Source organism: Dendrobates tinctorius, unplaced genomic scaffold, assembly GCF_039654945.1.
Source record: "Dendrobates tinctorius isolate UK_male_01 unplaced genomic scaffold, ASM3965494v1 ptg000037l, whole genome shotgun sequence".
In the NCBI taxonomy this organism is placed as follows: Eukaryota; Metazoa; Chordata; class Amphibia; order Anura; family Dendrobatidae; genus Dendrobates; species Dendrobates tinctorius.
In genome coordinates, this window is record NW_027361705.1 from 24,365,493 (window position 1) to 24,386,063 (window position 20,571).

At 45.9% G+C, this 20,571-nt stretch overlaps 2 protein-coding genes across 3 annotated transcripts in view; both read right to left on the reverse strand.

Moving 5' to 3' along the window:
- The window catches only part of LOC141088064 (uncharacterized), a 129,005-nt gene that overhangs the window by 105,270 nt on the left and 3,164 nt on the right, over positions 1 to 20,571 (reverse strand). The gene's annotated exons all lie outside the window — the stretch shown is intronic.
- The window catches only part of LOC141088122 (nuclease EXOG, mitochondrial-like), a 31,318-nt gene continuing 13,582 nt past the window's right edge, over positions 2,836 to 20,571 (reverse strand). Inside the window, exon 5 of the mRNA XM_073574066.1 lies at positions 2,836 to 3,294. Within this exon, the coding sequence (XP_073430167.1) occupies positions 2,836 to 3,294 (459 nt within the window). The remainder of the gene's footprint in view (positions 3,295 to 20,571) is intronic.

A 20,571-nucleotide genomic window follows, 5' to 3' on the forward strand; every position in this document is an offset into this window, starting at 1 on the left:
GGGCATATCAGGGGCTCTCCAAATGCAACATGGCGTCTGATCTCAATTCCAGCCAATTCTGAGTTGAAAAAGTCAAATGGTGCTCCTTCCCTTCCAAGCTCTGCCATGGGCCCAAACAGTGTTTTACCCCCACATGTAGGGTATCAGCCTACTCAGGACAAATTGCAAAACAATTTTTGGGGTCCAATTTCTCCTGTTACCCTTAGGAAAATAAAAAATTGGGGGAAAAAATATCATTTTTGTGGAAAAAATACGATTTTTTAATTGTACGGCTGTATGTTATAAACTTCTGTGAAGCCCTTGGGGGTTAAAATTTCTCACCACACATCTAGATAAGTTCCTTAGGGGGTCTAGTTTCCAAAATGGTGTCATTTGTGGGGGCTTTCCACTGTTTTGGTACAGGGGATTTCCAATCGCGACATGATGTCCGATCTCAATTCCAGCCAAAAACGTCAAATGGCGCTGCTTCCCTTCCGAGCTCTGCCATGCGCCCAAATAGTGGTTTACCCCCACATGTGGGGTATCAGCGTACTCAGGACAAATTGCACAATAACTTTTAGGGTCCTGTTACCCTTGGGAAAATAAAAAATGGGGTGAAAAGATCATTTTTGTGGAAAAAAATATGATTTTTTAATTGTACCGCTGTACGTCATAAACTTCTGTAAAGCCCTTGTGGGTTCAAAGTTCTCACCACATATCTAGATAAGTTCCTTGGGGGGTCTAGTTTCCAAAATGGGGTTACTTGTAGGGGGGTTTCCACTGTTTAGGTACATCAGGGACTCTCCAAACGTGACATGGCGTACGATCTGAATTCCAGCCAATTTTGCATTGAAAAAGTCAAACGGCACTCCTTCCATTCTGAGCTCTGCCATGCGCAGAAACAGTCGTTCCCCCCACATGTCAGGTATCAGCGTACTCAGGACAAATTGCACAATAACTTTTGCAGTCCAATTTCTTCTGTAACCCTTGGTAAAATAAAAAAAATTGAACCTGAAGTATTTTTTTTGTGAAAAAAAGTTAGATGTTCATTTTTTTAAAATATTCAAGAAAATTCCTGTGACGCACCTAAAGGGTTAATAAACTTCTTGAATGTGGTTTTGAGCACCATAAGGGGTGCAGTTTTTAGAATGGTGCCACTTTTGGGTATTTTCTATCATATAGACCCCTCAAAGTGGCTTCAAATGTGATGTGGTCCTAAAAATAAAATGGTGTTGTAAAAATGAGAAATCACTGGTCAACTTTTAACCCTTATAACTTCCTAACAAAAAAAAAAATTGGTTCCAAAATTGTGCTGATGTAAAGTAAACATGTGGGAAATGTTAGTTATTAAGTTTTTTGTGTGCCGTATCTCTGTGATTTAAGGGCATAAAAATTTAAAGTTGGAAAATTGCGAAATTTTCAAAATTTTCGCCAAATTTCCGTTTTTCTCACAAATAAACGCAAGTTATTTGAATGAAATTTTACCACTAACATGAAGTACAATATGTCACGAGAAAAAAATGTCTGAATCACCGCGATCCATGGAAGGGTTCCAGAGTTATGACCTCATAAAGGTGCAGTGGTCAGAAATGTAAAAATTTCCCCGGTCATGAACGTGCAAACCACCCTTGGGGGTGAAGGGGTTAAGGATATCCAGCCATCCTTAAAGACAAAAATGTCCAGGAAAGATGGGAAATGTATCAGGTTTTGCTGATTTTTTGTGCCAAAACCTGATTCTAAAGAACAGAACTTTTTTTTCAACACTAAACTTTATCAGCATGCATAAGAAACAAGTCTAGCATGCCAGAAACACAGCAAAAATGAGAGAGATCAGGTTTTGCTGCAGGAATTGGAAAACTTGCAAGGTCAGCAGTCTATCAAATACTTAATTTTCCCCACTGTATATACTGGCCCAAAGTACGCTCTGGCTGGCCTCCATTACATGAAGAGAGTCCTATGGATAAGTCATAAGAATGTAGGCAGACATATTTTTAGGTATGTGCCAACTATAAGAATAACGTATATTGAACACCATGTAAATCTAACTTCAAAGGGAATCTGTCACCAATCTGTCAGAAGGTTTTTGCTACCTCATCTGACAGCAGCACAAAATTAGGAAAAGACAGATTCCAGTGATGAGTCACTTAGCTTACTGTGGCAGATGTGACACAGAGTTCTTAGATACAGCACATACAATAGAAGAGCTGAAAAGCTGCCACAGGCCACACCACAGCTATGTACATTATCTATAGACAGTGAGCTGCTTATCACAGGAGGGGCGGAGTCGAACTTGGTGTCACCTGTTGCTGCAGTCTGAGCAGTGATAAAGTCCTGGTGATAAAACCTTCATTATAAGTAAACAACAGCACACAGCCTCATAAGGGACACATCGATGAGTTACCCATTTAAACCCTACCTCATACTTTATTCAGATTACATAGCGAAAGCCTGCTGATGGATTTCTTTAAATCTATAGATGTATTTCCATCCTTTGGCAATTAAAAGAAAACATCTGATAATCCCTGATGAGTTGGTAATAATGGCCTGGTATCAATAGTCGTAGCCGCACAAAGCGAACACTCAGACGGCAGCAAGATTTCTCCCCCTTCATGAGTCCGGAAGGGAGTGATCACAGCCTTCTTGGTCCGGCTCACAGACCGACCCACTGAATAATGACAAATGTAACGTTTTTTTCTATGATTTATTCCCCCCATATTTTTTTTTAAGTACTTTACAAAAGTCCTCATTTAAAGGGATTTTTCCTTGTTAAAGGTCACCTTTACAGATTCCTGAGCAAAGAAAAATAGAACTTGGTTCCATGTGATTATGGGCCTTGTAACATGCAGCTATGACTTGTTACCCTTGTCTTCCGTCTCGTACAGTAACGGTCTCACCAGACTCCAGTTCATTCTTCTTCTGTTCATAAAGTTCTAACAGATACCGGTCCGGCTTTATGTTGGCCTCACGCAATTCTAACATGATCTTCTCCACTTTCTGGAGGCTTCTTGCATTCTTCATGCTCCGTCCTGCAATGTATAGTTTGAACTCTTCTAGTTCAATAAGCTTACAGGTGTCCTCCTCACAAATGTTCTTCACTTCTTTTGATTTGTCCACTTGAGGGAAGAAAACAAGACCAGATGACTTCTCAAGTGTCTCAAGAGGGACCTGAAATTCTGGCAACTGATGCTGAAAGCTGATGGGGACGTTGGGAACAATAAAAGCTCCTTCAGCTAGAGTCTCCTCAGAGGGCTTCCTCCTGGCGAGGATCACCTTGTACAGATGTGTGGGCACGACTACATCATCACTGCCAATAACCTGAAATAAAAAATTAGCAAGAACATCTTCATTACACCAAAAAGATCACAGTGCACCACCACAAATTGCAGTAGGCCTCTGTGCACCTACATGGAGATTTCCACATCGCCTCTCACACACCCCACCCATCTTCACTATTAAAGTTTAAACTTTAAGGACTTGTAAGATTTAGAAAACAAATATTAAAATGCCATCAAATAGCAAAAGCGAAAGAAGCTGTGGTGGGCATCTCTATTCCTGGGGACCCAACTTGCCCCCAATAATATAAACTTTCAGCCCACTGATTTCACTGTTATCTGACAATTGGGTCCCGGGAAGCGGGGACTGCATTAATGGATAAATAGAAAATCATCAAATACCTTTATTACAAATTAGATTGTTTAAAAGTGCCACCAACAAGGTGCATTCATTCTCACTAACCTGTCCGTCCAATGCCTAATGTCAGGTCTGTGGCAACAGAAAGGGAACCTGTCACCAGTAGTGTCATAACAGCTAAAACTATGACTTTACTCAGCGTCTGTGCTGCATTCCATAAATGCTTACAGTGGGGAAAAAAAGTATTTAGTCAGTCAGCAATAGTGCAAGTTCCACCACTTAAAAAGATGAGAGGCGTCTGTAATTTACATCATAGGTAGACCTCAACTATGGGAGACAAACTGAGAAAAAAAAATCCAGAAAATCATAGAATCATAGAATCGTAGAGTTGGAAGGGACCTCCTGGGCCATCTGGTCCAACCCCCTGCTCAAAGCAGGATTCGCTAAATCATCCCAGTCAGATGTCTGTCCAGCCTCTGTTTGAAGACTTCCATTGAAGGAGAACTCACCACTTCTCGTGGCAGCCTGTTCCACTCATTGATCACTCTAACTGTCAAAAAGTTTTTTCTAATATCTAATCTGTGTCTCTTCCCATTCAGTTTCATCCCATTGCTTCTAGTCTTTCCTTGTGCAAATGAGAATAAAGTTGATCCTTCTACAATGTGACAGCCCTTTAGATATTTGTAGACAGCTATTAAGTCTCCTCTCAGTCTTCTCTTTTGCAAACTAAACATTCCCAAATCCTGCAACCTTTCCTCATAAGACAGGGTTTGCAGACCGGTCACCATTCTGGTCGCTCTTTTCTGAACTTGCTCCAGTTTGTTGATGTCTTTTTTAAAATGTGGTGCCCAAAACTGGACATAATATTCCAGATGAGGTCTGACCAAAGAGGAGTAGAGGGAAATAATGACTTCACGTGATCTAGACTGTATGCTTCTGTTAATACATCCTAGAATTGCATTTGCCTTTTTTGCTGCTGCATCACACTGTTGACTCATATTCAGTCTGTGATCTATTAGTATACCCAAGTCTTTTTCACATGTGCTGTCACTTAGCCCTATTCCTCCCATTCTATATATGCTTTTTTCATTTTTATTGCCCAGATGTAGTACTTTGCATTTCTCCCTGTTAAAAACCATTCTGTTAGTTGCTGCCCACTTCTCCAGTTTATTTAAATTTTTTTGAATCCTCTCTCTCTCTTCTCTAGTATTAGCTATCCCTCCTAGCTTTGTGTCATCAGCAAATTTAATCAGTTTACCCTCAATTCCTTCATCTAAATCGTTGATAAAGATGTTGAACAATACAGGGCCCAGGACAGAGCCCTGTGGTACCCCACTTGAGACATTCTTCCAACTGGATGTGCAGCCATTTACGACCACTCTTTGGGTCCGATCACTAAGCCAGTTATGAATCCACCTAACAGTTGCCTTGTCCATTCCATACTTAGTCATTTTTTCAATAAGGATTGTATGAGAGACTTTGTCAAATGCTTTGCTGAAGTCAAGATATACTATATCTACAGCATTTCCTTGATCCACCCAATCAGTGATACCGTCATAGAAGGAAATTAAGTTAGTCTGACATGACTTATTAGTTACAAACCCATGCTGACTCTGTTTAATCACTTCATTCTTATCCAGGTATTGACATACATGTTGTTTAATAATTTGTTCAAAGATCTTTCCTGATATAGAAGTCAGACTCACCGGCCTATAGTTGCCTGGGTCCACCTTCTTCCCCTTTTTGAAGATAGGAACAACATTTGCTCTTCTCCAGTCTTCTGGCACTTCTCCTGTTCTCCAAGAATTTTCAAAGATTATGGAGAGGGGTTCAAAAATTTCTTCTGCTATCTCCTTCAGTACTCTGGGGTGTAATTCATCTGGACCTGGAGACTTGAATTCATTTAGGTTAGCTAAGTGTTTCCTCACTATCTTTCTGTTTATAGATATCCTGGATTCTTCTATTCCCTTAATAGGACAGTGAATAACAGTTGATGTTGCATTTCCTTTCTGAGAGAAAACAGATGCAAAATAGGAATTTAAAAGTTCAGCCTTCTCAACATCCTGTCTTACCATTTCATCATTTTCATCCTGTAAAAATCCTATAGCATCTTTGACTTTTCTTTTACTTTTGACATATCCCCAAAATCCTTTATTATTGCTTTTGACATCTCTTGCAAGCCTCAGTTCATTTTCAGCTTTAGCTAATCTGATTTGTGCCCTGCAGGTTCTGCAGACAGCATTATATTCTTCTTTAGATATGCCTCCCTCTTTCCATTTTATAAACATTTTTTTCTTCCTTTTTAGCATGTGCTTAAGTTCTGTGTTCATCCATCCTGGTTTCCTTAAATGCTTCCTATTCTTCCCTCTTTTCGGAATTGTTAACAACTGTGCTTTGAGAATTTCATTTTTCAAGATTTCCCATCCTTCCTGGACATTTTTGTCTTTAAGGATATCCAGCCATTGGATCCCTCCAATTCTCTTTCTGAATCCCTTAAAATCTGCCTTTCTGAAATCTAACCTTGACGTCTGAGTCTTCACAGGTCTTCCACCTCTAGTAATCCAAAATTCTAAAATAGCATGGTCGCTACCTCCTAGGGTCCCAGCCACTTTTACCTCCTCAACCATTTCCTCCCTGTTTATAAGGATTAGATCCAAGGTAGCAGTTCCCCTTGTTTTCTCCCTTACCTTTTGGAAGATAAAGTTGTCAGCAAGAGAGGATAAGAATTTCCTTGACCTGTTAGTTTTGCCTGAGAGAGATTCCCAACAAATGTCTGGATAGTTGAAATCTCCCATGACAACTATGTCATATTTTTTGGAGAACTTGGCCATCTGATGCATAAAGAGTTCATCTATATCTTCGGCTAGCACAGGCGGCCTGTAGTAAATGCCTACAATGGTGTCCTTTCCATTGTTCTGTCCTTGTATTCTTACCCAAACAGTTTCCACAGAACTCCCAGTCTCTGAAGCTTCAATCTCTGTGCAGATATACGCGTTTCGAACATACAATGCGACACCCCCTCCTCGTTTATCAAGTCTGTTTCTTGCAAATAAGTTGTATCCTTCTAGTCTTGTATTCCAATCATGTGTATTGTCCCACCAAGTCTCAGTGATTCCAATTACATCATATTTCTGTTCCTGTGTTAGTAGTTCCAATTCTCCTTGTTTGTTGCCCATGCTTTGTGCATTAGTATAGAAACATTTTAGTTTGTGATTGGTTTCTCTTTCTCCAATATTTTTATTAATTAGATTCTTTCGTCTTTGTTCTTCCTTTCCACTTCTAATAGCAGAGTTCTCAATAGCATTTGTCAGGTGTATGGCTTTTTCTAGTCTTTTGCTTCCCTTCCCATGTTGTTCTAGTTTAAAGCTCTCCTTACAAGTGTAGCAAGGCGACTTCCAAATACATGCTTTCCAGTCTTCGTAAGGTGCACCCCATCTCTAGCAAGTAGTCCATCGTATAAGTAGTTCACTCCGTGATCCAGAAATCCAAATCGTTGCTGATGGCACCATCGACGTAGCCAGTTGTTCACCTGCAGAATCTTATTCCACCTCCTTGTTCCATGGCCATCCACTGGGAGGATGGAAGAGAAGACCACCTGCGCTCCCAGTTCTTTCACTTTCTTGCCTAAGTCTTCAAAGTCTCTGCAGATGATTTCCAGGTCGTTTCTTGCGGTGTCATTTGTCCCCACATGTAGTAGCAGGAATGGGTAGTCATCTGTAGGTCTGAAGAGTCCTGATATCCTGTCAGACACATCTTTAATTTTTGCACCTGGAAGACAGCACATTTCTCTTGTAGTTATATCCGGTCTGCAGATAGCGGCCTATCACATTGTCTGTTTTTTTTTCATTTTATTTGCATATTATGGTGGAAAATAAGTATTTGGTCAGAAACAAAATTTCATCTCAATACTTTGTGATATATCCTTTGTTGGCAATGACAGAGGTCAAACGTTTTCTGTAAGTCTTCACAAGGTTGCCACACACTGTTGTTGGTATGTTGGCCCATTCCTCCATGCAGATCTCCTCTAGAGCAGTGATGTTTTTGGCTTTTCGCTTGGCAACACGGACTTTCAACTCCCTCCAAAGGTTTTCTATAGGGTTGAGATCTGGAGACTGGCTAGGCCACTCCAGGACCTTGAAATGCTTCTTACGAAGCCACTCCTTCGTTGTCCTGGCGGTATGCTTTGGATCATTGTCATGTTGAAAGACCCAGCCACGTTTCATCTTCAATGCCCTTGCTGATGGAAGGAGGTTTGCACTCAAAATCTCACGATACATGGCCCCATTCATTCTTTCATGTACCCGGATCAGTCGTCCTGGCCCCTTTGCAGAGAAACAGCCCCAAAGCATGATGTTTCCACCACCATGCTTTACAGTAGGTATGGTGTTTGATGGCTGCAACTCAGTATTCTTTTTCCTCCAAACACGACAAGTTGTGTTTCTACCAAACAGTTCCAGTTTGGTTTCATCAGACCATAGGACATTCTCCCAAAACTCCTCTGGATCATCCAAATGCTCTCTAGCAAACTTCAGACGGGCCCGGACATGTACAGGCTTAAGCAGTGGGACACGTCTGGCACTTCAGGATCTGAGTCCATGGTGGCGTAGTGTGTTACTTATGGTAGGCCTTGTTACATTGGTCCCAGCTCTCTGCAGTTCATTCACTAGGTCCCCCCGCGTGGTTCTGGGATTTTTGCTCACCGTTCTTGTGATCATTCTGACCCCACGGGCTGGGATTTTGCGTGGAGCACCAGATCGAGGGAGATTATCAGTGGTCTTGTATGTCTTCCATTTTCTAATTATTGCTCCCACAGTTGATTTCTTCACTCCAAGCTGGTTGGCTATTGCAGATTCAGTCTTCCCAGCCTGGTGCAGGGCTACAATTTTGTTTCTGGTGTCCTTTGACAGCTCTTTGGTCTTCACCATAGTGGAGTTTGGAGTCAGACTGTTTGAGGGTGTGCACAGGTGTCTTTTTATACTGATAACATGTTTAAACAGGTGCCATTACTACTGGTAATGAGTGGAGGAAAGAGGAGACTCTTAAAGAAGAAGTTACAGGTCTGTGAGAGCCAGAAATCTTGATTGCTTGTTTCTGACCAAATACTTATTTTCCACCATAATATGCAAATAAAATGAAAAAAAACAGACAATGTGATTTTCTGGATTTTTTTTTCTCAGTTTGTCTCCCATAGTTGAGGTCTACCTATGATGTAAATTACAGACGCCTCTCATCTTTTTAAGTGGTGGAACTTGCACTATTGCTGACTGACTAAATACTTTTTTTCCCCACTGTATATACCCCCTGTATACTCCCAAAAGAACCTTTAAAGTTCTCCCGCGTTGTATGAAAATCGGGTCGTTCCTGCCTGATGGCCATGGTTTCGGGCCTCTTGATCCCTCTTCCCCGACTGCTGCTCGCCGCCCTCTTCCCCGACTGCTGCTCGTCGCCCTCTTCCCCGACTGCTGCTCGCCGCCCTCTTCCCCGACAGCTGCTCGCCGCCCTCTTCCCCGACAGCTGCTCGCCGCCCTCTTCCCCGACTGCTGCACGCCGCTCTCTTCCCCGACTGCTGCTCGCCGCCCTCCGCCACGACTGCTGCTCGCCGCCCTCCGCCCCGACTGCTGCTCGCCGCCCTCCGCCCCGGCTGCTGCTATACGCCCTCCGCCCCAGCTGCTGCTCACCGCCCTCCTCCTTCAACTGACATGGATGATGCCTCACATCAAGATTTCGCCAGGCAATGTGGATGCATCAAGGAATCACCTACGTCAATTAAAGGAGAACAGTGAGCAAGAGCCAGGGGGAGGGATGGGGAGGCCTGAAACCACAAATCCAGCCTTTATAGTGCCCACAGAATGATAATGAAATGGGGCAGCCCACTAGAAAAAAATCTGATGCAAAGTTACAAAGCACCAGAATTTTATAGTGCTCACAGAATTATAATAATGACATTGAGCAGCCTACTGAAAAAAAAAGTGGAAGCCAAGTTACAGAGTATCAAAATTGTGTATTCTAATAAAGGAAGTTCCAGACTCTATAGTGCTGACAGAATGATAATGAACTGGAGTATCCCACTGGAAAAAAAAGAAGCCACGTAAGAGAGTGTCAGAAGGGTGTACTCTAGTAAGGGAAAAAAGGAAGTTCCAGACTCTATAGTGCTGGCAAAATAATAATGACCTGAAACTGACCATTGAAAACAGAGTGGTAGCCAAACTACAAAGCATTCGCATTGGAACAGTTCCAGCTAGACTGGTACAGTTAGGTCCATATATATTTGGACAGAGACAACATTTTTCTAATTTTGGTTCTAGACATTACCACAATGAATTTTAAACAAAACAATTCAGATGCAGTTGAAGTTCAGACTTTCAGCTTTCATTTGAGGGTATCCATATTAAAATTGGATGAAGGGTTTAGGAGTTTCAGCTCCTTAACATGTGCCACCCTGTTTTTAACCCCTTCACTACAAGGGTGGTTTGCAAGTTAACTCCCGGGCCAATTTTTACAATTCTGACCACTGTCACTTTATGAGGTCATAACTCTGAAACGCTTCCATGGATCCCGGTGATTCTGACATTGTTTTCTCGTGACATATTGTACTTCATGTTAGTGGTAAAATTTCATTCAAATAACTTGCGTTTATTTGTGAAAAAAACGGAAATTTGGCGAAAATTTTGAAAATTTCGCAATTTTCCAACTTTGAATTTAAATCACAGCGATACTGCACACAAAAAACTTGATAAGGCCTGTTTCACACTTCCGTTTTTTCAAATCCGTCAAAATTTTTTTGCAGGATCCGTTTTTTTGTCCCATAGACTTCCATTAGCGGTTACCGCGGATCCGTCAAAAAAACGGATCCGTTTTTTTAAAAACGGATCCGTTTGCATCAGTTTCCGTCAAAAAAACGGAAACGGATCCGTTTGGCGGACACAAAAACGGAAGTGTGAAACAGGTCTAACTAACATTTCCCACATGTTTACTTTACATCAGCACAATTTTGGAACCAAAATTTTTTTTGTTAGGAAGTTATAAGGGTTAAAAGTTGACCAGCGATTTCTCATTTTTACAACACCATTTTATTTTTAGGACCACATCACAATTGAAGCCACTTTGAGGGGTCTATATGATAGAAAATACCCAAAAGTGACACCATTCTAAAAACTGCACCCCTCATGGTGCTTAAAACCACATTCAAGAAGTTTATTAACCCTTTAGGTGCGTCAGGAATTTTTTGAATATTTAAAAAAAAAACGAACATTTAACTTTTTTTCACAAAAAAAATACTTCAGGTTCAATTTTCTTTATTTTACCAAGGGTAACAGGAGAAATTGGACTGCAAAAGTTAATGTGCAATTTTTCCTGAGTACGCCGATACCTGATATGTGGGGGGGAACCACTGTTTCGGCGCATGACAGACCTCAGTAGGGAAGGAGCGCCGTTTGACTTTTTCAATGCAAAATTGGCTGGAATTCAGATCGGACGCCATGTCGCGTTTGGAGAGCCCCTGATGTACCTGAACAGTGGAAACCCCCCCCAAGTGACCCCATTTTGGAGACTAGACCCTCCAAGGAACTTATTTAGATATGTGGTGAGAACTTTGAACCCACAAGGGCTTCACAGAAGTTTATAACGTACAGCGGTACAATTAAAAAATCATATTTTTTCCACAAAAATGATCTTTTCACCCCCAATTTTTATATTTCCAAGGGTAACAGGACCCTAAAAGTTATTGTGCATTTTGTCCTGAGTACGCTGATACCCCATATGTGGGTGTAAATGACTATTTGGGCGCATAGCAGAGCTCGGAAGGGAAGCAGCGCCATTTGACGTTTTTGGCTAGAATTGAGATCGGACACCATGTCGCGATTGGAAAACCCCTGATGTACAAAAACAGTGGAAACCCCCCACAAATGACACCATTTTGGAATCTAGACCCCCCCAAGGAACTTATCTAGATGTGTGGTGAGCACTTTGAACCCCCAAGGGCTTCACAGAAGTTTATAATGCCCAGGCATGAAAATAAAAAAATCGTATTTTTTCCACAAACATGATCAGTTAGTCTCCAATTTTTTTATTTTCCCAAGGGTAACAGGAGAAATTGGACCCCAAAAGTTGTTGTCCAATTTGTCCTGAGTACGCTGATACCTCATATGTGGGAGAAAACTACTGTATGGGCACACGTCAGGGCTCGGAAGGGAAGTAGTGACGTTTTGGAATGAAGACTTTGATGGCATGGTCTGCGGGTGTCATGTTGCTTTTGGAGAGCCCCTAATGTACCTAAACTATTGAAACTCCCCACAAGTGACCCCAATTTGGAAAATAGACCCCCCACGGGACTTATCTAGATGTTTGGTGAGCCTTTTGAACCCCCAAGTGCTTCACAGAAGTTTATAACGCCTGGGCGTGAAAAGGAAAAAAATCATTTTTTTCCGCAAAAATGATCTTTTTGCCCCCAATTTTTTATTTTCCTAAGGGTAACAGGAGAAATTGGACCCCAAAAGTTGTTTTGTAATTTGTCCTGAGTAGGCTGATACCGCATATGTGGGGGTAAAACACTGTTTGGGCGCATGGCAGAGCTTGGAAGGGAAGGAGCACCATTTGACTTTTTCAACGCAGAATTGGCCGGAATTGAGATTAGATGCCATGTTGCATTTGGAGAGCACCTGATGTGCCCAAACAGTGGAAAGCCCACAATTATAACTCCAACCCTAACCCCAACACACCCCCAACCCTAATCTCAGCCCTAATCCTAGCCCTAACCCTAGCCCTAACCCTTGCCCTAACCCTAACCCTAGCCCTAACCCTAATGGGAAAATGGAAATAAATACATTTTCTTTTAGTTTTATTATTTTTTCCCTAACTAAGGGGGTGATAACGGGGGGTTTGATTTACTATTTATGGCGGTTTTTATGTTTGGCAGCTGTCACACGCTAAAAGACGCTTTTTATTGTAAAAATAGTTTTTGCATCACCACATATTGTGAGCTATAATTTTTCCGTATTTTGACCCACCGAGTCATGTGAGGTCTTATTTTTTGCGGAACGAGTTGACGTTTTTATTGGTACCATTTTCGGGCACGTGACATTTTTCGATCGCTTTTTATTCCGATTTTTGGGACGCAGAATGAACTAAAACCAGCGTTTCATGAATTTCTTTTGGGGGGGTGCGTTTACACTGTTCCGCGTGCGGTAAAATTGATAAAGCGGTTTTATTCTTCGGGTCAGTACGGTTACAGCGATACCTCATTTAGGTCGTTTTTTTATGTTTTGTCGGTTTTTTGCAATGAAAACAATTTTATATAAAAAATAATTATTTTTGTATCGCTTTATTCTGCGAGCTATAACTTTTTTATTTTTCTGCAGATGATGCTGTGTGGTGGCTCGTTTTTTGCGGGACAAGATGACGTTTTCAGCGGTACCATGGATATTTATATGCGTCTTTTTGATCGCGCGTTATTGCACTTTTTGTTCGGTGGTATGATAATAAATCATTATTTTTTGCTTCGTTTTTTATTTTTATTTTTTAAGGGGTTCGCTAAAGGGGTTAACTAATGGGACAGTTTTATAGGGCGGGTCGCTACGGACGCGGCGATACCAAATATGTGTACTTTTATTATTTTGTTTTTTTTTATTTTGAAAAAATGGATTTATTGGGGAATATTTTTGTCTTTTTTTACTAATTTATTTAGCGATTTTTTGTTAAATTATTTTTAACACTTTTTTTTTTTTTTTACTTTATTACTTTGTCCCAGGTGGGACATCACTGTCCTCTGACAGATCGCTGATCTGTCACATCACAGATCACTGTGGGGAAAGAGAGGGGAAAGAAAGAGACCCCCGCAGCAGTGCTGCACATTGCGCTGCCGTGGGGGGCTCAGGGAAGAACGGAGGGAGCCCCCTCCCTGCCGATGCTTCCCTTTAACCCCCGATACACTGCGATCACATTTGATCGCGGTGTGAAAGGGGTTAACATGTCGGGGGCGGTCCGTGACAGCCCCTGACACATTGTGCCGGGTGTCAGCTGTGATAATCAGCTGACACCCGGCCGCGATCAGCGGCGCTCACCACATGGGCGCCGCTGATTGCTGGGACGTAATATTCCGTCCATGGTAATTACGTCCATTGTAGGTAAAGGGTTAAAAGGACCAAAAGTAATTGGACAATTGACTCCAAGGCTATTTCATGGACAGGTGTGGGCAATCCCTTCGTTATGTCATTCTCAATTAAGCAGATAAAAAGGCCTGGAGTTGATTTGAGGTGTGATGCTTGCATTTGGAAGGTTTTGCTGTGAAGGAAACATGCGGTCAAAGGAGCTCTCCATGCAGGTGAAACAAGCCATCCTTAAGCTGCAAAAACAGAAACATGGATTTTTGTGAGTACTCACCGTAAAATCCTTTTCTCCGAGACGCTCATTGGGGGACACAGAGACTGTGGGTGTGTGCTTCTGCCGTCTGGAGGCCGACACTAAGTGTACAAAAAAAGAGTTAGCTCCTCCTCCGCCGCATACACCCTCGCCCCTAGGCCGGGCGTAACTCAGTTTAGTGCATAAGCAGTAGGAGAACGCGCCTTAAACTCAGGCAAGAAACTATATGTCTGAAAAAGGGGGCCACCCTAAACCTCGTACAAGGATTTGTAAAACTCAAAATAAGTAAATGCCAACTGGCTGATAGGGTGGGTGCTGTGTCCCCCAATGAGCGTCTCGGAGAAAAGGATTTTACGGTGAGTACTCACAAAAATCCATGTTTCTCCTTCGTCTCATTGGGGGACACAGAGACTGTGGGACGTCCTAAAGCAGTCCTCTGGGCGGGATCTTAGCTCACCCAATCCCTGCTAATTTGCGCCCCTGATTAGAGGTGCGCAACTGCTGCCTGGAGAATCTTTCTTCCCAGGCTTGCATCCGAGGATGCCTGGGTATGTACGTTATAATGTTTGACAAACGTATGTAAACTGGACCAGGTAGCTGCTTTGCATACCTGCTCCGCTGAAGCCTGGTGTCGTAGTGCCCATGAGGCACCCACTGCCCGTGCCGAGTGAGCCTTGATCCCTGCCGGAACCGGCGTGCCACTGATTTGATAAGCTTCTTGGACCGTCAGGCGAACCCATCTGGCCAAAGTCGCTCTGGACGCAGCGAGCCCCTTCCTCCGACCCTCTGGAACCACGAATAGAGCGTCTGTCTGGCGGAATGGCGCCGTCCTTGTCACATACCTCCTAAGAGCTCTTACCAGATCCAGGGTGTGCAAAGCCTTCTCTACCCTGTGCACCGGTGCCGGGCAAAACGAGGGTAAGACGATGTCTTCGTTGATATGAAATGCAGACACAACCTTCGGCAAGAAGGGGGGAGCTGGCCTTAAAACTACCTTATCCTTATAAAAGGTTAGGAACGGTGGTTTACAAGATAAGGCCGCCAATTCCGAAACCCGCCTAATAGACGTTATGGCTACTAGAAAAACGACCTTTCTGGACAGGTAAGGTAAGGAGACCTCTTGCAATGGTTCGAAAGGGGCCTCCTGAAGGACTCTGAGCACCAAATTCAGGTCCCATGATTCCGTCGGCGCCTTATAGGGGGGTACTAAATGTGCGACCCCCTGCATAAATGTCCTAACCTGCCAGACGGAAGCGACCTTTCGTTGGAAAAGTACCGACAGGGCCGAGATTTGCGTTCTGAGGGAACTCGGGGCCAACCCTGCGTCCAGCCCTGCCTGTAGAAAAGCCAGTACGTTGGGGATCGAAAAAACCAGAGGAGCCACTTCACGATCCCTACACCAACGGAAGAAAACTTCCCAAGTCCGATGATACACCCTCGCTGAGGAAGGCTTTCGGGCACTCACCATCGTGGCCGCCACATCGCGTCTGAATCCTGCCTGCGTTAACAGCCAAGATTCAATGGCCACGCCGTCAAACACAGGGCCCCTAAGTTCGGATGGCAGATCGGCCCTTGGGACAGTAAGTCCGGCCGATCTGGAAGACGCCAGGGTACGTCCACCACTAGTTGGACCAGATCTGCGTACCAGGCCCGCCGGGGCCAATCTGGGGCCAGCAGAATTGCTGGAACCTTCTCTCTCCTTATTTTCCTGATAACTCTTGGAAGCAGCGGCAGCGGGGGGAACAAGTACGGGAGACGAAACTGGCTCCACGGGAGCACCAGCGCGTCTGCTGCGATTGCCTGCGGATCGAGGGATCGAGCGACAAACCTTAGTACTTTGGCATCCTCTCTGGATGCCATAAGGTCCACGTCTGGTGTCCCCCACCGTTGGCAGATCTGCTGAAAGATCTCGGGGTGCAGGGACCATTCCCCTGCCGCGACCCCCTGTCGGCTGAGAAAATCTGCCGCCCAGTTTTCGACTCCTGGAATGTGCACCGCTGAAATTACCACGCGGTTCTTCTCCGCCCAACGTAGTACCAGTCCGACCTCGCGCATGGCTGCCTGGCTGCGCGTGCCCCCTTGATGGTTGACATATGCTACTGCTGTCGCATTGTCCGTCTGGATGCGCACCGGCCGGTGTCTCAGGAAACACTGGAAATGTTGTAGGGCCAATCGTATTGCCCGTATCTCCAGAATGTTGATCGGGAGAACTATCTCCTGAACGGACCACCGCCCCTGGGCTATGTGACTCTGGAAAACTGCCCCCCAACCTTGCAGGCTTGCATCGGTCGTCACCACCAACCATTGTTCCGGGGGAAAGGGTTTCCCCTGGACCAGAGACGAGTCGCGAGTCCACCACCGGAGTGAACCCCGTATCAGCGGAGACAACTTGCACCGATGACTGAGAGACAGCAGCCTCCGGTCCCATGCTGACAAGAGCGCATGCTGAAGCGGACGGAGATGGAACTGGGCAAACGGGATTGCTTCTATCGCCGCCACCATTCTGCCCAAAACACTCATGCCATACCGGATGGATCTGGAGCCCGGCTGTAGAAGGTTCCGTATCCCTTGCTTGATTTTTTGCGCCTTGTCCTGAGGGAGGATCACCAGCCCCCGGGAGGTGTCGAAAATCATGCCCAGGAACACGATTTTTTGGGCTGGAACTAAAGACGACTTGCTCCAATTGATCAGCCAGCCCAGACGGCCCAGGGTATCCAGAGTAATACTGACATTGTCCTGGCACTCCTGAAACGACGGCCCCTTTACCAAAAGGTCGTCCAGGTAAGGTAACACCGTTATGCCCCGTGCATGCAGGATGGCCATAACCACCGCCATTATCTTTGTAAAGACTCTGGGGGCAGTGGCCAGACCGAAGGGCAGAGCCACGAATTGGAAGTGACGTCCTCCGATCGCAAATCGCAGGAACCTCTGGTGTGGGGGGAATATCGGAATATGCAGATATGCATCCTGCACATCGATTGAGGCCAGGAATTCCCCTGGATCCATGGCTGCAATGACCGAGCGGAGGGATTCCATCCGGAATCGCCTGACCCTGATGAATCTGTTTAGGATCTTTAGATCCAGAACCGGCCTCACAGTCCCGTCTTTTTTGGGGACCGAAAAAAGATTGGAGTAAAACCCCTGCGACTCTTCGCCCTGCGGCACTGGGGCGATGACCCCTTTGTGCTGTAGCGATGTTACAGCCTGTAACAAACTCTCTGCCTGCGCATCTGTTTTGGAAAGTCGCGAACGGAAGAATCGCTGAGGTGGCCGTCCTACAAACTCTATCTTGTACCCGGACGATACAAGTTCTGCCACCCAAGTGTCGCGTGTCACTGCGACCCAAACGTGGCTGAACCTTAGTAGGCGTCCGCCCACTCTGTCGTCCGTAGGTACGGAGTGCCTCCAGTCATTTAGCTGGAGGCTTTTGGGGCTTGGCCCCCTTCGCTCTGGGTAAATGGCCTCGGCCTCTACCCAGCGGATTGGCCCTGTAAGAGACTTGTTTTTCCCTACTCTGGCCATCGTTTGCGGAGGAGTACGCCCTGGCCGAAGTCCCCCCCCAGGGGCTACGAAAGGGGCGAAAACGCCTCTGCGTTTGCCTGAATGCCGGGCAACTTCTCTGCTGCGGAAGGAAACTACTTTTCCCCCCTGTGGCTTCTGAGATAAGCCTATCCAGCTTCTCACCGAACAGTCGATTGCCCTGAAAAGGCAATGAGGTTAAGGATTTTTTAGAGATAGAATCCGCTTTCCACAGTCTCAGCCATAATGCACGCCTAATGGCGATCGCATTCGCCGCCGCCACCGCCGAGCACTCGGCCGCGTCTAGTGAGGCGCTGACAAGATAATCACTTGCTCCTGACATCTGATTTGCCACCTCTAAGACCTCCGCGGGGAGATCCCTGTCCTGGAGGGCCTTATACAGAGCGTCCCCCCACGAAACCATGGCCTTAGCCACCCAAGTCGCCGCAAAGGAGGGGGCCAGAGCCGACCCTGCTGCTTCATATACCGAGCGGGCAAGCCCGTCCATGAGGCGATCAGTTGGGTCCTTTATAGAGGAAACACTGGGTATCGACAATAGCGATCTTGATGCTAAACGTGATACCGGAGGGTCCACTACTGGCGACTCTACCCAAGCCTTATGGAGCTCAGGGGGAAACGGATACTTTGCCTGCAGCGCTTTTTGCATTGCAAAACGCTTATCCGGGTGATCTCTATGTTTCTGGACTAGCTCCTCAAACTCCGGATGCGTGGCAAATCTTCTATGTGGTCGCCTGGATTTCTTAAAAGAGACCTTGTGACCTGAGACTGTGGGCACATCGTCCTCGATCTCTAATGTCTGGTTGACTGCCTCAATGAGACTGTCCACCGAATCCTGGAACCCCAGACTTTCTAGATTCCAGGCCTCTTCCTCCTCTCCTTCATCCTGATCGCTCCCAGAGCTCAGAGACGGGGAACGGGATGCTCTAATACCCGCCGCCGAAGCCCCGGAGGGTCCGGCCGACGGGGAACGAACCCTCTTGATATGAGCTTGCCTGGTACTGGAGCGACCTCTAATGGTTGGAGGGTCCTGAGACGAGGACGAGCTCTCTTCCGCTGGCAGACCCCCCTCCCTGCTCCTGCCCGGGCCCTGAAGGGATTCAATTGCCCTTGTAAGGGACAGCATAGACTGCGATAAGGACACCGCCCATTCCGGGGGGTCCTGACCCCTGGGTTCAGAAACAGTGGGGGGCTCCTGGGCGCGCTCCGACTCACAGGCTTCACAATATTTACCCGCCTGTGCCTTTGGCAGCCTGACCCCACAGGACACGCAAACCGCGTAAAGGAAAGAGTGAGCTTTCCCTTTGGCAGACATACTTGCACAGGCTGAAGGCAGAGCAGAAGGAGGAGGAGGGTAACCTCTTCCGTGACAAGCAGCGTGGTTCTCCAAAACGGAGTTACACTCACCCACCGGCTCCTGTCCGCAGTACCCCTGCGTGGATGCGAGGCGTTAGGGCGGAAGACTCTCCGGAACCTATATCGCGCGTCTCCGCATTCGCCGCCTGCCACCGCCGCGTCAGCGGGCGGGACTTCCGGCTACCACCGGAAGTCAGCGGGCGGGACTTCCGGCTACCACCGGAAGTCGGCGCGCGACCTCGCGCGATTGCAGCGGGGCCGCGCTCCACCAGCCCCCGGCGATACACGCGGCATGCGGAGCCCGGGTCACCAGCGCCAACTTGCGGTGCGCTGCAGGAACAGATCGCCCCATATAAGAAAAGGTGAGCAGGACCACCTCGGGGGGTGGGGGGGGGGGGGTGCTCTGTCGGTTTTACTCGCGGCCTCTTCCCCACTTCTATCGCCGCCCCCGCTCCCGCTCTCACCTGCGCCTCCGATTCAGCCCCCTGGACTCACAACCAAGGGGTGGACGGGGCCTCCATACTGCTGTAGTAGGAGAGGAACAACGTGGAGGCTGACCACTGGTTCTGCTCACACGCGCCTGATGAAGTTGTGGGGAAACCGAGTCCTCTAATCAGGACGCGTTGCCCCTCTTTCGATAAAAAATAGATGTCTGGAAAAAAGTCCCAGATGTGTCCCTCGGTGCGGGAGAGGACACGTGGAGGGTTACTCACACGTGGTCGCCCGTTGGTGATTTGGGGAGATCGGATCCTCTCTATAGGATCCGTCGCCCCTATCTTATCTTCATAGAAAAAAAGGGAAAAAGGAAAAAAAAAAAAAAAACCTAGTCTGGAACTCCAGACTGCGTGTGCCTCCATCAGACACTAAGCAAAAACTGAGTTACGCCCGGCCTAGGGGCGAGGGTGTATGCGGCGGAGGAGGAGCTAACTCTTTTTTTGTACACTTAGTGTCGGCCTCCAGACGGCAGAAGCACACACCCACAGTCTCTGTGTCCCCCAATGAGACGAAGGAGAAAAAAACCCATCCGAGAAATTGCTACAACATTAGGAGTGGCAAAATCTACAGTTTGGTACATCCTGAGAAAGAAAGAAAGCACTGGTGAACTCATCAATGCAAAAAGACCTGGGCGCCCACGGAAGACAACAGTGGTGGATGATCGCAGAATAGTCTCCATGATGAAGAGAAACCCCTTCACAACAGCCAACCAAGTGAACAACACTCTCCAGGAGGTAGGCGTATCAATATCCAAATCTACCATAAAGAGAAGACTGCATGAAAGTAAATACAGAGGGTTCACTGCACGGTGCAAGCCACTCATAAGCATCAAGAATAAAAAGGCTAGACTGGACTTTGCTAAAAAACATCTAAAAAATCCAGCACAGTTCTGGAAGAACATTATTAGGACAGATAAAACCAAGATCAACCTCTACAAGAATGATGGAAAGAGAAAAGTATGGCGAAGGCGTGGTACAGCTCTCATGATCCAAAGCATACCACATCATCTGTAAAACACGGCGGAGGCAGTGTGATGGCTTGGGCATGCATGGCTGCCAGTGGCACTGGGTCACTAGTGTTTATTGATGATGTGACACAGGACAGAAGCAGTCGAATGAATTCTGAGGTATTCAAAGCCATACTGTGTGCTCAGATCCAGCCAAATGCAGCCAAACTGATTGGTCGTCGTTTCATACTACAGATGGACAATGACCCAAC